Source organism: Crinia signifera, chromosome 2 (genome assembly GCF_055691185.1).
Source record: "Crinia signifera chromosome 2, ASM5569118v1, whole genome shotgun sequence".
Classification (NCBI taxonomy): domain Eukaryota; kingdom Metazoa; phylum Chordata; class Amphibia; order Anura; family Myobatrachidae; genus Crinia; species Crinia signifera.
Genome location: NC_139218.1, coordinates 165,708,356 through 165,725,056, shown reverse-complemented (window position 1 = coordinate 165,725,056; position 16,701 = coordinate 165,708,356). Strand labels below are relative to the sequence as shown.

General features: G+C 44.8%; 1 protein-coding gene across 3 annotated transcripts in view; it reads right to left on the bottom strand.

Annotated features, from left to right (window-relative positions):
- Positions 1 to 16,701, bottom strand: part of NAV1 (neuron navigator 1) — a 206,624-nt gene that overhangs the window by 142,636 nt on the left and 47,287 nt on the right. For all 3 annotated transcript variants that reach the window (XM_083173161.1, XM_083173162.1, XM_083173163.1), the window contains exon 3: positions 11,388 to 11,732. In XM_083173161.1, the coding sequence (XP_083029287.1) occupies positions 11,388 to 11,732 (345 nt within the window). The remainder of the gene's footprint in view (positions 1 to 11,387; positions 11,733 to 16,701) is intronic.

Genomic DNA, 16,701 nt, shown 5'->3' with positions numbered 1-16,701 from the left:
TACCCCTTTACAAGTTTTGTTTGATTCTTTGTACTTGTTGAATGCCTCCTCATTTAAGTTATTTTTATAGAATTTAAATGCTCTTGTTTTATTGTTGATTGCTGACCTTACTTTTTGTCAAACCATGGTGGCTTTTTTTTATTGAATTTACCCTTATTTATTTTAGGAATGTATTTAATAGTTAATGATTCGAGCACAATTTTAGAGTATCCCACATTTCCTCTGCATTTTCCCCTCAAATATAGTTTCCCACACCATTCCTTTTAGGGCTTCCCTGAATAATTTGAAGTTAGCTTTTCTGAAGTTTAGTATTTTTGCCGATACTTTATGATGTATTTTACTGAAGTTGATTTCCAGTGAAACCATGTTGTGGTCACTGTTCCCTAGATGTTCGATTACTTATATCTAAGGTTACTCTGAGATAACCTTGGATGTGCGGGGGCATTCAGAAGTGGGCGGGCGAGGCGAACTAGATGGAAATGCCCCGCGTTTTCATCGGAATGCCCATGAAATGCTTGGCGTTCCCATGGCTGCGCACCACACCCACAATGTTGGGTGTGTGCACCTGGCGAACAGTCCCGTGGCCGCATGCACCTGAAGTATGCACATGCGCAGAAATGCAGCTGCACATGCACCAAACATCAATTTAGTTCAACTTCATAGAACAGACAACAACTGTATGCATGCTTTAACAGTTCCTGTCCCACTTGTCTACAATTGGGCTACTATTTGGATCTGCTTAGCTTCCATGGACCTTTGTAGTTTTTAGACCTGATAAAGCAGTAAGACATTTGCCCTCAGTATGCCTTGCTGATAGAGGAGTGTGGTTCGGTGGCTGCAACAATGATTTAATTAAAATGTGATGGTAGACCCTTTACTAAGTACATTCTAGTAGGGTCTCTTGGTTGTTATTTACTGAATTTGTATTTTTTGCCTGAGTGATATCTCCAGATACTTATTATTAACTTTTAATATAAAACTATGTGCCTTTACATCTTTACAGTTGTCTTTTCCTAAGTGTTTCAAAATCACAGTGGTTTTGGGTCCCATCAGCGTATAAGGCTGATAGATTTGGATACGGTCGGTTGGTCGACCTAAAGATGGTAGACCAAGATGGTCGATACCACTCTTTCGACATACTGAAATGTCGACAGGGCTTTAGGTCGACATGGGTCAAAGTTGACAGGTCATTAGATCGACACAAGCATTAGGTCAACCTAGAGGTCTACAGTCAAAAGTTAACATGGGGATTTTCACAGTTTTTTTACCCGAAATGTGCCGACAGGTGGTATTTCATGCCCTACCATTCACTAGGGCGTGGTGGGACTGTCGACTTAGACCACTTCGACCTAATGATCTGTCGACCTAGACCCCGGTCGACCTTGCAGTATGTCGACCTAATAACTGTCGACCATCTTTAGGTTGACCCAATGATCCATACCCGATAGATTTAGTAGGCAAAAGAGCTAATGATTATTTGTGCACTTATTAACTATTACTGGACCTTCCCTAACCAGACTTTCAACCTTACTGTACATTATAAATGCAGGGACTAGACAAAATGTCTTCAGAAATCATCCTTCTATAGTTTCTGCACTGTCTGTCCCTACATAACATAGCATTAATAATGCAGCAAGAGGCTAAAACTTCCTGTCAGTGTCTTGCCGCAGCCCTGTAAATAGATGCCATGCGCACAGGATCTATTCACATTAAATGGAGAGCTTGGGGGTAGCCCAGCATCCACACCCGCATTAGCAACATTAATGGCCAGGACCCCAATGCAGTAGTCAAGCATTACCCTGACCCTGATGGGGCCACTCTGATCCCAATTGTTACACCATTGTGGACATGTCCCACCATTTAAGAGCAACATGTTAGATCTGCACCCTGCATTGCCAGCATCCTAGTGTAGCGGTTCCCAACCTTTTTTCTCTCATGTACAACTTTTCATTTATGAATACCCCTCCTCTCAATTTGAAATATCCACAGTATTTACAAGTGGAGTGGATGTGAGCGGTATGCGTGTCCTTATCATAAGGAGTAGCAGAGAAATAGTGTGCGGTTAGGAATTGGGTCCTTCTGCGGCTGGCCGCTGGCTGTGTACTGTTTCCGGGGTTCACGCTAACACCTGTCGATTAATGCCGCTGTTTCCTTCACCTGTGTCAACATTGGGGAGATGAGAACTTTATGTCCACTGGTAGTGCCCAGTGGATTGCTAGTTGGGCAAAAGCACGAGGAGATGCTGATGACGCTGCAGGCGGAACCAGAAGTGATGCAACGTGGTTAATCTCCAAGGCAACGGGAGACTTATTTTTTTTTTCCCGTTACTAATATTATTTTCAAGTACCCCCAACCAATCTACACATACCCCAGGTTGGGAACCACTTGCCTATAGATTATAATCTAAGGACATTATAGAAAGGTAGACAAGTCTCCATAGCTGGCGTAATAACCCATAGCCTCCTGCAACCCCCCCCCCCCCAGCTGTCCTTGAAAGTGAGCCGTCAGAGGAGGCCACTGCTCAATTGCATAATCGTAGTCATTCCATCCACTGTGCAAAGCCAGTGACACAGAGGGAGGGGCCATAATGAAGCAACTTGTGTGTCCACATCTCATACCGCTCACCCATGATGAGGTTATATAGACATGGCTTTCCCTCCAACATGAGGCAGCAAAAAGTCAGTAAGAATGGTTAATTTCCATTCTTGCTTTATTACTGTTTATTTTCCGAATTATAAAATGCTGCAGAGTATTTAGAAATACAGTACATGGTAATAATAATAATATTACTACTATCTACTATATTACTACTATCTATCCGATATGGCTTCCGATGTTGCCGATATAGTGAACATCGGAAGCCATATTGCATGCTTTTTTAGGGCTTGCGAGCCCGATGCGCTGCCGATGTGCGAAATCGGCAGTGAAATAGAGAGGGCAGCTAAGACTGAGCCAAGAGGGCAGCCAAGATCTGCACTATATAGTCCAAATTGTTCCTCTGCATGCTTGCCGTGAGATGTAAGTCCCGATACGATCTGATCGTATCGGGACTCGCAGCTCACGGCATATCCTGATGTGCGTAATCTATTAACTGGTTAATACTACTTTTATTTTATTCTTTTTTACTTTTTCAAGAACTGATTGATTTCAGTAATAGTCCAAACAAATTAGCCCAAAAAAACAGTCCATGCCCTTCCAAATATTTGGGGAAAGCTGGAAGTGTTTTTATTTCACTTGGGGCATCCCAAATAACAGTAAACTGAGTTTGCATCACTTTCAGTGTGGAGGTTCAGATGATTTGTCCACAACGTGACCAAATAACTAGAAAAAAAAAATCATTTAAAAAAATTGTAGCGCATTAAATTCTGTAATGGGAAAGAAAAAGATTATAGATTTTCTGTGTGCACACACACTTTTCAAGTGTGCATCTAGAAAATCTCTAATCTTTTTCTTTCCCATTACATATGTACATATACTGAGAGAAGGGGAGCACCACATCTGCTTAATACTAACACACACTAAACAGTGAGGTAAACTAGAAGAAGAATAAAAATAAAAATAAGCAAAAGAGAATAACATGTGATCCAAGCAAAAAGAAGTACTCTGTGCGGAATAAACAAACACTTCCTCTCAAGTGCATTAAATTCTACATTGAATGAGTACCCTTCCAAAACTCATTGGGGAGTTCATTAAACTTTATTATGCAATTTTATTGTTATTTATGTTGCATGCAACACATTCATATCTATCTATTGATCGAAATAGCTCCAGAGGGGGCGGCAGGGGCAGCCACTCTGCCGGAGCAAGGGAACGCCCAGCTTTTATTAGGAGTGGTGTAACATGCTCGTTGCCAGGGGAAAGTTGCATGCTCGTTGTCAGGGTGGAGTTACATGCTCATTGCCAGGGGGAGTTACATGCTCGTTGCCAGAGGGATTACATGCTAATTGCCAGGGGGGATTACATGCTCATTGCCAGGGGTGATTACATGCTCATTGCCAAGGGAGAGTTATATGTTCATTGCTAGGGGAAGTTATATGCTCATTGCCAGGGGGTTTGCATGCTTGTTGCCAGGAGGAGTTACATGCTCATTGGCAAGAGGACTTACATTCTCATTGCCAGGGGGTTTACTTGCTCGTTGCCTAGTGGGTTCCAATCTAATAGCATGCCAGCAAACCCGGAATCCGCACTTCCGGGTAGCGTTGGGTGCGCTGCGCTCCTCTGACAGACACTACAGATCCAGCAGGGACCCTAGAGTTTGTCTCCTTCAAAGACTGCAGCACTGGCTCCCCGCCACCACTTTGTTTTACCTGTTCTCCGGCACAGCGGGGGAGAGGGGGCCAATGGTGCGCTTTCTCCCCTCCCTGGCTCCTGGAGCTTGAGCCACCCTCGCTATGCCTCTGAGCCCACGATGTATTCAGTATAAAAGGAAACATATTGGTCAGCTATTTTGGCCTAATATGTGCGCCAAAAGTACTGGCCAATCCAACATTTTATGTTACTATAAAATCGGTGCTCTGTAAATGTCAAACACAAGCTTTCATGTTTCTGATGGTTTTTAGGATTACGACCAAAGGTTCAAAGACATAATAATTCTCTACTTCTCTTTCCGCATAAAACTTCCATAACAAATTATACTATTATGATTGTATATTTTCTCCCCTGCAGTGAAACATGTTCACGAAGGTGGTAATTTCCTCTTATGGGTGTTTTTATTCCAAACTTTTATTTAGGCACCTTTTGTCTCCAAGTTTTCCCAGCAAACTCTCCTTTTAAAAAAAAAGTTTGTTGGTTGAAAACATATGCAGCTAAAAAATATACAGCTAAAACATCAATATACCCACTGACACAGAAATTAAGCACCACATAACTCATACTTGCCTACTCTCCCACACCACACCCATGGGAGAGAGGCTGCATCTCCTGCATCCGGACAACTTCCTTGTGAAACGGGCAGGATAAGGATATACACAGTACTAAGCCTTGGAGAGAGATAAAATACACAGAGTTAAAATACCAGCCAATCATCTTCTTACTGCCATGATTCAAAAATTAAAAGAGGCTGGTTGGCTGGTATTTTACCTCCATCCACTTTATCTCTATAGAAGACTTAGTAAATCGACCCCATAAAATGTGATTAGGAGGAGGATCATTTTAATGCCACTTTCACACAATTGTAAAGTACCCATTATTTGACATTATGTACCTAATACACTGCAATACATTTATGTATAGGTAATCAAAAGTAATATAACAAAATATAATCAACCAATGTGCTTTTGTCATTTTTCAAACACAGTATATGAACATGTAAATTAGAAACTTTGATAAATACCCCCCTAAATGTAAACAAGCAGAACTAGTATGCCCTAGTTTGGCTTGCTGTAATGATCTATGAAGGGATTCAGTACTGAATCCCGGCGGTCGGGATCCCGGCGTTCAGAATCCCGACGCCGGAATCCCGACAGCCGAAATGCCGACAAGGGGGGGACGTGGATCGCCCCCCCTTGCGGGCTCGCTGCGCTCGCCACGCAGCGGGCCCGGTGCCTCGCTACGCTCGGCACACTAATTTATTCTCCCTCCAGGGGTGTCGTGGACACCCACGGAGGGAGAATATGTTGGTATTTCGGCGGTCGGGATTCCGGCGTCGGGATTCTGAACGCCGGGATCCCGACCGCCGGGATATTAACTGCATCCCCTATGAAGGTTATTTCCTAATATTGATGAAAGGTGCAAAACTGTGCTAAAAGACTATGGGGGAGATTCTCTAAAACTGAAATGCGGTAAAAACCTCGTTATAGGGGTTTTTACTGCATTTTGATATGCAGCAAAACCCGCACGGTGGGTTTTCACTGTGGGCCTGTGGGCTTCTTAACGCGACCCACGCCGCCCCGCACCGACCACCGCTGACTCGCGCCGACCCACCCTCACCTGTGTCCTGGCAGCACTGATTGGCTAGAATGAATTCTAGCCAATCAGGAGCCGCCTAGTGGCCAATCAGGAGCCAGTAAAGTCGGCTCCTGATTGGCTAGAATTCATTCTTATGGTGTGTACACACGTTAGATGTGCCTTAAGATCCTATCCACGATCTGATCAGATAGGATCGTGGATAGGATCTTAAGGCACATCCGATTTGTATCCTATCTTGACTATATAGTGCAGATCTGCACTATATAGACAAGGCAGCCAAGACTTTCTGGCTTCCGATACGTGAACGCGCATCGGGATCGGATCGGGATCGCAAGGGTTAAAACCCTTGCGATCTGCATCCGATGTTGATCCGATGCCGATCCGATGTTGACTATATCGTCAACATCGGAAAGGAAATCGGACCGTGTGTACACAGCATTAGTCCAGACGTCGAGGAGGCAACATCTCTCCAGCTCTGAAAGTCCCGTGAGCTGCCGGCAGCTTAAAGAAAGAAGACAGAAAAAATAAATAAGTCCTGGAAAAGAAGAGAGAAGACAGAAGACCATCCATGGAGGACCTGGTGAGTAGGATTTACTTCCACAGGTCCAACATGGATTTTCTTCAGACAGGACGCCGACCTCGGAGCCGCCGACACTGGAGCCGCGGTACTCTTTACTTAGAAGGGCGCCCATCTCGGCCATCTCGGGCATTGAATGCACTAAAAAATCAGGTGCGATGCGACAGACGAGATGCCCGAGATTTCCCATAGGGAACAATGTTAAATGTCTCAATTGACCCGATTTTCCTGTTCAATGCCTCAATTGACCCAATTTTTCCATAGGAAACAATGTTAAATGGGCCACAGAGGCCAAATAGGCACCCTGAAGTGAATAATGGCCAACCGAATTGTTAACGCCACCCCACGATCAACGTCAACCCGAAGCGTGGCGAGCGCAGCGAGCCGGCGAGGGGCGGCGGTACGCGTCCTACGACCTTTTCATACCCCCACTATCCACATCGGCGTGGAGTTGAGAATAGAAAGTGTGGCGAGCGCAGCGAGCCACCGAGCCCGAAGCGTGGCGAGCGCAGCGAGCCCCGCGGATACCTTCACAGGTATCCGCGTCCCCTCGCGGGCTTCACAGCTGTCCGCGTACCCTCGCAGGGCTCGCTGCGCTCGCCACGCTTCGGGCTCGGTGGCTCGCTGCGCTCGCCACACTTTCTATTCTCAACTCCACGCCGACGTGGATAGTGGGGGTATGAAAAGGTCGTAGGACGCGTACCGCCGCCCCTCGCGGGCTCGACACCAGAGCCGCCGACACCAGAGCCAGCGACCTACCGACGGGATCAAGATAGGTAAGTATCAGTGTGTTTGTGATGTGTGTATTAAACTTTTATTTAAAATGTGTGTCAGTGTGTTTTGTGTACTATTTTTTTAACTGTGGAACTACAAGTGCCAGCGGGCCCTTTAATGCCCAGCAGGCTGGGACTTGTGGTTCTCCAAGTCCCAGCTTGCTGGCACTTGTAGTGCCACAGTAAAAAACAATAGTTTTATCTTTTTTTTTTTTTACACCATAATCAGCCCGATGCCCACCGCCCAGGGGCATCGGGGACAGTACCAGGCTTGAGCCTGGTCAGTTAAGTCCTGGAGGGGGGGGGGACCCCTTCATTGGGGGGGGTCCCCACTCCCACAGGGCCCCTGGCCAGGCTGACTGGTCGGTAGGGCTGAATGCTTTGGCCGGGGGGACCTGCATAAAAAGTCTCCCCCCGGCTGTGGCATTACCCTGCTGGCTGGTTTTGCCTGGGGCTGGTTCTTAAAATACGGGGGACCCCCAGTCATTTTGTCCCCCGTATTTTGGGAACCAGCCCCAGAGCAGGAGCCTGGGGCTGGTTGATAAAAATCAGGGAACCCCTATTTGTCGGGTTCCCTGATTTTTAATTACCGGCTCCAGGCTCCGTCAGCCTGGTGCTGGTTTCGGCTGTGGGGGGGACCCCACGCCGTTTTTTTATTTATTTATTTATTTTTATTTATTTTTACACCACAGCCTGCACGGTTCTGACTGATCCGTGCAGGCTTAAAGCAAATACGACAGGAAAATGGTGTTCTAATTTTCTGCCGTATTTTCGTGGACAAAAGCAGCCGTATTTTCTATACGGCTGCTTAGTAAATCAGGAACCACCATTCTTTTGAATGGTGATTTCTGTCCTATCCTATCGATGGTGTAGACATTTGTATTTGTAAATACAAAGGAAATACTTTAGGACTACGAATTGTTGTATTTTCGGGATAGCAAATCCCGAAAATACAAATTCTTAAAAAAAAGGTGTATTTCTCCCTATGAATACACCTTTTTTCTACGAATCCATATTAGTAAATTTCCCCCATAATGTCACATTAGTATCAAAACACCATAGTCCAGAACTTTACTTTATTTTCATAGGGGGTTAATGTCTTTCCATAGCAGGACACTATGGAAAGCCTTCCACCCTGTCGCCCTCCTGCTGCTAATACAAGCATATGAGCGGCGGGGCCAGTAATGATGCTGGAGCACCCATCAGTGCTCACTGCTGGCCCGAACACACTGGGCGGCTTTTGAGGTCAGAGCCGCTCCAATGACAAAACTGAGCTGCTTTTAGCTCAAAGTCACCCAGTGTGTATAGGCCTTTACATACATAACTGGTCCCAACATATCACCCGGAGTCAGCTGTGCATTTAAATACACCAGTGTCCAGATGTAATAGCCTCAGAGTTCGGCAGCCGTGAGGGATGCCGGGTGAAATCCGAAGTTTTTTAAAGGTGCAATCATTTACAAGGCCAAACCATTCATCCTGTGCGGCGGCCAAATCTGGAGGCTGTTACATCTGGCCACAAGTGTTTAACTCACAAAATGTATATTCTGTATTTAAACAATTAAACAAACATAATATTGTGTTAACAAAGCTATACTGCATTGATCTGGACATAACCATCTTCCTTCAACTTTTCAACCCTCATGTAATACTGTTCTATCTAATAATCCTTCATATTGCATACTGCACCAGTCTGCACAAGATCTGCGTCTCTCATCCACATGCATTACCTGGAGTGGCGTCACTATGAGGGTTGCCGGGAGTGCACCTACTATGGGCCCGGTTCACACCTGTTCGTACAGGTATGAATTAGGCCCCGTCACTGATGGTTGGAGTCTGTGCATGCGCATAGTAGTTAATGCACAAACCCCCTGAGCGAATGCCTTCGGTGAGTTTTTCAGTCACCGGAGTATTCTCAAACTTATTGGCAGCCTGGGGGTGGTCGCTGGATCCCAGCATTTCATGAAAATGGTGGGCGTGCCCATATAAATGCTTGTTGTACCCCTGCAAACGCTGGGGTGCCCATGCCTGCTCGGCGTGAGCGGATGACATCTGCGCTCGCCCCCAATCCTGCCATCATAGTGCAGTATAAAAGAAAGTCTAAGCTTACTTTTATCTGCGAAGAGAGGAAAAATCATTAGATGGTGAGCAATCATCGCGTACACATTGCTCGCATCATGTTGTGAGGATTCAAGCAGAGGGGTGGGCGTGCGTTCGGTAGGGAGGCGTTTACCTGCTCGCTAAGCAGTGAATATATGCAGCTTAGCAAGCAGGTCTGAATCAGGCTCTATGTATCTTCCCACAACGCGTGTCACTGCAGGTAATGACACCACTGATTTTCAATCCAATACATGGTTACAGGACTTTTTTCTGGCTTCACTCTGTGAAGTGCCTTCCCGCAAACAACTAAGGTGCCCATACACTAGTAAGATTTATCTTCAGATCTGGCTGGTTGAAACAAAAACATGGTTATGGATGAGTGACAGTTTTTGGCAGTTTTCCAGCATTTCCAAGCAAATGGTCAACTGTCATTTGCTCTCATCCATAACCATGTTTTTGTTCCAACCAGCCAGATCTGAAGATAAATCTGCGTGTGTATGGCCACCTTAACTTTCTCCAAGCGTTTCCTGAAAACTCCCTTCTTCAAGTAGAATTATCAAATTCTAGAACCACCAACATAACCCAATAACATCCCTCAATACAATCTACATATAACATACTGTGGGCCAAATGTAATAGGGTGAGAGTTTCAGAAAGTGAGAGATTTTGGGAGAGTTTTCCCATGTCTTTTAAAGCAGCAATCAATTAAATGGCAAAATCAACCTGGTTTTGCAGTGTCATTGATTGCTGCTTTAAAAAAAGGGGGAAAACTCTCCCAAAATCTCTCACTTTCTGAAACTCTCACCCTATTACATTTGGCCCATATTTTCTATTTCTTTACTTTCACATCCTCCAGAACCTAGGACAAGATTCCTGTGATACTGGATCTTACAGCCCACCAAGAATTTATGCAATCTTTCTGGTCCAATATTTATTTATTAACAGTTTCTTATATAGCACATACATATTACGCAGCACTTTACAGAGTATAGTTGAACATTCAAACCAGTCCCTGCCCCACGCACACAGACAATCTAGGGTTATTTTTTGTTGGAAACCAATTGACCTACCAGTATATTTTTGGATTGTTGGAGGAAACCGGAGTACCCGGAGTAAACCCATGCAAACACGGGGAGAATATACAAACTCTGCACAGTTAGGGCCATGGTGGGTATTGAACCCATGATCTCAGCACTGTGAGGCAGTAATGCTAACCATTACACCATCCGTGATGCCCAATAAATATTATTAAAATAAAGACTATTGAAGTAATTTTTAGAAACAGCTCTATAGAAATTGAATATTAACTACAGCTGTACTTTGCTTTATTGCTACAATGCCATGAACAGTGATTCAATTTCTATAGGGTGTCATCCCGAAAGCGGTACATCTGTCAGAACAGACTTAGGTCTACAGTCATTAGGTCTACCCCGGAAGGTCGACTGGCCCCAAGGTCGACAGGTTTAAATGTCGACATGGGCCAAGGTCAACATGGTTTTAGGTCGACAGTCATTAGGTCGACATGAGTTTTTCACTGTTTTTTTTACCCGAATGTTGACACAGTCGACATGGACACCGTTGGAGTTGAACCGCAGCCCCTCGCATCGCTCGCTCGCGATGCTTCGGGCACACTATTTTATTCTCCCACCACGCCCTAGTGGATGGTAGGGCATGAAATACTGCCTGTCGGCACATGTCGGCTCAAAAAACAGTGAAAAACTCATGTCGACCTAATCACTGTTGACCTAATATGTCGACATTGGCCCATGTCAACCTTAAGTCATGTCGACCTTGACCCATGTCAACCTTTAACCCTGTCGACATTGGGGCCAGTCGACCTTCCAAGGTCGACCTAATGACAGTCGACCTAAGTCTCTTCTGACAGATGACCGTTTCCAGTCATCCATGGGTTTCTCTGAAAACAGAATTTTGGACCCTGCTGTTTCAGCCAGGTTAAAAGTAAAATGTAATGTTTTATCTCAAAATTTTATGTTGCTTAACTTTTGCAGCCACTTCATATTACTAATGCTTACCTAGTTATAATGTCATCATCCTCATGTGTGGTTTCTTTCCCCAGTTGACAGTCACTGTCACTGCCATACCCAGATTTCAGTTCACGATCTGCTGATTCCATAAGCTCTAGACGTTGGGTAATGCTGCAAATTCGTGTACCTGCACGGAGGGGCATTGTGTGTGAGAATTGCCAGCTTCCTCCCCCACTCTCTGAACGACATCCACCAAGAGAGGGAGCTTCCCCTGCTTGCAGTCTTGGGCTAGCCTGTCCATAACGCCAAGACACTGGAGAAGAGCGATTTGACATGCTGGAAATACTGCGAGGGTTGGCATCATCACTATCATAGCATGGCATATCCAGGGAGCTGAAAGAAAATGTGTGGAAAATTATGAATAATTGACAATGCATGTTCAATATACTGTATATAACACAGAAATAATATATAATTGTATTATATTTCTGAAACAACAAATGTTCCAGCTACACAGTGATAGTTATTATCAGGATAGTGGTATAGCATTTCTGGGATTTTTGTACTTTACATACCCCTATTCCTAACTAACAGGCCAAAGCCCACTTGGTCCAGAATATAACCCACCAATACTGGAAACAATAAGAAGCTCAACAGAAATATGTGGAAAGGTTGAATCATAACTATTCAATAGACAGTATACAAAACCAACCAGAAAGTGTGAACTACACCTATGCATCCAGACAGAGAACAGCATACCCAGTTTGTTAACACCACCTCACAAATTGGTAAAAATTAGTGATGAGTGGGTTTGGATCCCACTTGTGCTGTACAGGGGTGCTGTCCTGTGCTGTAAAGGGGTGCTGCCCTGTGCTGTAAAGGGGTGCTGTCCTGTACCGTGAAAGTGTGTTACCCTGTGTGCTGATGTCCTGTGAAATGGAGAACAAAATTTAAAGGAAAAAATAGTGAAAGAACCACTTCCTAGTGCTGAAGCTGCTGCCACTAGTCATGACATTGACGATGCAATTCCATCAATATCATCTGAGACTCATGCACAATGTCATAGAGGGCATGTAAAGTCCAAGAAGTTAAAATTAATAAACCAAAACAAACTATCTGATTAGAAACATAAAATTGGCAATATGCCATTCACAACACTAAGTGGCAACGAAAGGCTAAGGCCTTGGCCTATGTTCATGACTGGTTCAACCCTTCATGTAGATAGAAGTCCTCCTCCCTCTCCAATTTTTTTTAAAATGATACTTGCAAAAGCACAGGAAACTGTGCGTTATACAGAGATATCACTAATCCCCAGGTAGAGTCCAAGGGCCACATTCTATAAGCTTCAAAAGTGATAAAATGGAGAGTGATAAACAGCCAGCCAATCAGCTCCTACCTGACATGCCACAGACTGTGTTTGAAAAATGTCAGGCAGGAGCTGATTGGCTGGCTGTTTATCACTCTCAATTTTATCACTTTTGAAGCTTATAAAATCTGGCCCAACGTGTGTTGGCGGTTGCAATGTCTAAGCCTGACCTTCTCAATCCTTCCACCATTTGCATTCCCTTTGCAAGTGCTGGAAGGAGCACAGCCAGTCCAGTTGCTGATATTGACATTGTGGATGTCACTGTAGCAGTACACCAGGATGAAGAGATTGGTGTAGCTGGGGCTGAGGAGAAAGTTGAGGATGAGGATTCTGATGGTGATGTGGTCTGTTTAAATAAGGCACAGGTGGAGACAGTTGTTGGCCGCGGGATGAAAAAGCCCATAGTCATGCCTGGGCATAAGACCAATAAAATCCACCTTTTCGTTCTGGAATTAATTCTACCCAAATCCGGACAACAACCTTCTCACCACATGTTGTCTTTGAAAAGCGTAATAAGTAGGGGTGAGTATGCTAACTAGCAAGGAACATCCTCCCTATTATGTCATCTGCTGTGCATTTATCATAAGTCACTGTCAAGTACAGAAACTTTTGTTAAGAGCGTAAGCAGTCCAGTGACACCTAAATCCCTTTTTTCTGTTGCATCCAAGTGCCTGCAATCCACATCACCAACTCCTACCTCATCAATTTCCTCCTCAATTAGGATCGGGATTAGTCCTGCAGGCCATGTCATAGGCGTGACTGACTCCTCTCCCACAGGATCCTTGAGCATTACGCCTACTTTTGCTGTTGATGCTACTCCCAGCTGGGGAGTCGCAAGTCCACTTCTACTACATTAAGTTTGAAAGATGAAATATGACAGCAGTCACCGTGTTGCAAAGCGGATTAGCACGCCCATAACAGCCATCCTGGTGTAATATGTGCAGCTGATATCCGCCATTACTGCAGTGGTATTTAGACAGTTGATGGAGGTATGGTGTCCATCCCATCTAGCTTCCATTTCACTAGGCAAGGGATTCTCAGATTGTAGAGGGACATTAAGAAATGTGTCCTTAGTGTCCTTAAATGCCATTGTACCCACTGTCCACTTAACCACACACATGTGGACAAGTGGAAAAGGGCAAACTAAGGACATGACTGTGAAAGCCCACTGGGTCGATGTATTGTCTTTCACAGCAACAACTGCAGCAGCGGCACCAGCAGTCTCACAAATGCCAACTCGTTCCACGGCAGGCTATGCTGAGTATCACCTGTGAGGCACACCACTAAGAACCTCTTAGAGAAACTGCAGGACATCATCACAAAATGCTTACCCCTCTTAGACTCTCCTGGGGATTTGTGATATCTGACATATATTGTGATATATTTGTTATTGGCTACAGATTGAGCGCTGGCCAAGTATTTTGCATTTATGTCTGCACACCTTAACTGTGCTTATTCCGAACTCTCATTATTTTCTATTATACAGCATTAGTGTGTCTAATGTTCGTGTGTCTAGGAAACACTGCCATCTGTTGGCAGTGAGTCAAACTACATCTCCTGGGTTTTATTAAAGCGGCAATCATTGACACTGCAAAACCAGTTTGATTTTGCAGTGTCAATGATTGCCGATTTACAAAACTGGAGTTTTCTTAGCAAATCTCTCTCTTTCTGTATCTGTCATCCTATTAAATTTCACCCTATGTGTCCAAAACCAAGCAAAGGGAATGTAGAATTCCTGTGCAGATGCAGCCTGAAATCATGCAACTGGAAGGTTACCTATTTATGTTGCTGAGAAAACTTTGTTATTGGGAGGGGGCATGACCCTGACTAACCTGGATCTAATCACATCCCCCAGCAGTTCCCAGGCCATGCTCACGACCATGAGATCACATTGGCATCACCTAATTTTCAGAGTCAAAGGGCCTAATTTAGACCTGATCGCATGGCTGTGAATTTGCAGGCCGATTGATTATTGATAGACTATACATGTGCACGGCCCCTAATACACATGCATGAGGCCGTCCTGCGATAAAATTCTGCTACATTATTTATCACTGTCTGTGCGCCAGTGACAAGAAGGTTATGTTTGTGGGTGGTAACCGGACGATTTCTGGGAGTATTTGGGAAAATGCAGACGTGACCAGGCATTTTAGGGGAAGGTATAATTAGAGCCCCTCTTGTCCTCCCAGCTGTTGCACATGCACGAGACGCTCGCTTGCCCCGTTGCGACGGAGCTCCCCACCGCCACCTCCCCCACCACCCCTGCCGCCATCTACGGTCCCCACCGCCGCCCGAACCCCCCATAACACTGCCCGTCTTCCTGAAGCGAAGACAGGCTGGGTCCCACCACCCAGTCGCCGAGAGACTGGGACACGCGTGCAACTCTCGCGCCTGAGACGCACGCGCGACCCCGTCTGATGGAGTGTCTCTCCACCGGCGCTCACCAGCGGGGACGTTCTGGCGAGCGCCGGGCAAAGAAGAGAGGTGCTCCATCTGTAGTGACATCAGCTCTGGCCCCGATTAGCCTGTTTCTATTCCAGCTGCCAAGTACGTTCTGGGCTACACACAGACTGTTCACAGAGGAAAAAAAACATTAGATGGTGAGCATCTTGCCAATGGATTTGCAGCTAATTTTTGCAAGCCCTGCTAAGCAAATCACAGACTTGGATGGGCAGAATTTCACTCTGGCAGGGTGGCATATACCTGATTGCAGAGCTCCAAAAATTAGCAGACCAGCAATCAACTCTGAATTAGGCCCAAAGACAGTTGTGTCTCCATCTCAACACAAACTGCAACTAAGAGATAACAGGGAGCTGTGGTCTTATAGCCAGCACTAGGTATAAGCAATATAGTCAAATGCTAGGAACATCTGAAAGCCTAGGGGTATCTGGGCAGGCTGAGGCCAAGGAGTCATTCATGTTGTTTGACATATTATATGTTTGAATGGGTATATGTGAAAAGTGTGTGTCAATGGGCGCTCCTATGTTGGGGGCAAGAATGTTGGTGGAGGTAGATGGTCTTATTTTAGTCTCTGAAGTCATTTTGGGGACGATTACGCTGACTGACAACCCAGAGCCATCCGTTCACTTTAATTGGAAAGCCGCTGGGTATGATAAAACGCAGCATGCCACAATGAGCAGAGCTATGTGGTGATGCTGTAAATGGATACATCTGTATATATATAATATACCATATCAGACAAGATTAGGTCGAATTAACATTCAACCTATTCAATGTTTTCCGACTTACATGATAGATTCTGACGATCTGAATCTCTGTGGACTGGCGAAAATAGCTACTATAGTCAAAAATGGTGCCTGTTTTTAACAATGCAGATCCGACTTTAAACAAAGTGAAATCTGCATGAGGGGAGTCACAGACGAAAACACTTGGGAATGAATACTAGGGGACAATATTTCCGTCTGTTGAAAATATCAGCCAACATTGAAAACCCCCTACATTTTTTGGAATAAGAGGAAATAAAAAATAATATGTTACAAAATCTATAGTATGAGGACCAGCAGTGGCTGCGGCCCCTGGGCTGACCACACAGTGCAGGGGAAGGCTGTTTGCATATGTAAACAAACATGTTATGATGTATGTAACAAACATGATATCATATGCCCTGTCTTTTTTATGTCAGGGATTGGCAGCACTATGCTTCACTGCAACAACCGGGACAGCCAGGACTCCAGAACATATATTACATACATCATAACATGCATATAATAATATTTGTGCTAAAAGCGCCCCCCACCCCTGATAAGGATTGCCCAAATAGATAGTGAAGCATGCTTGACCACTCTCCCTAAATAGTTTTTCCAAAACAATTGATCGCCAAGACTAACAAGAGAGCAAAGATCAATTGTATGCCTTATGTTTTGCTACCAATTACATGATTATTATCTCACACGAAAGTACAACAGTGGACAGGCCTTATGATACAATTTCAATCAGGGTCCTGGAGAATACCCTCGAACATGACCTATTCCAATA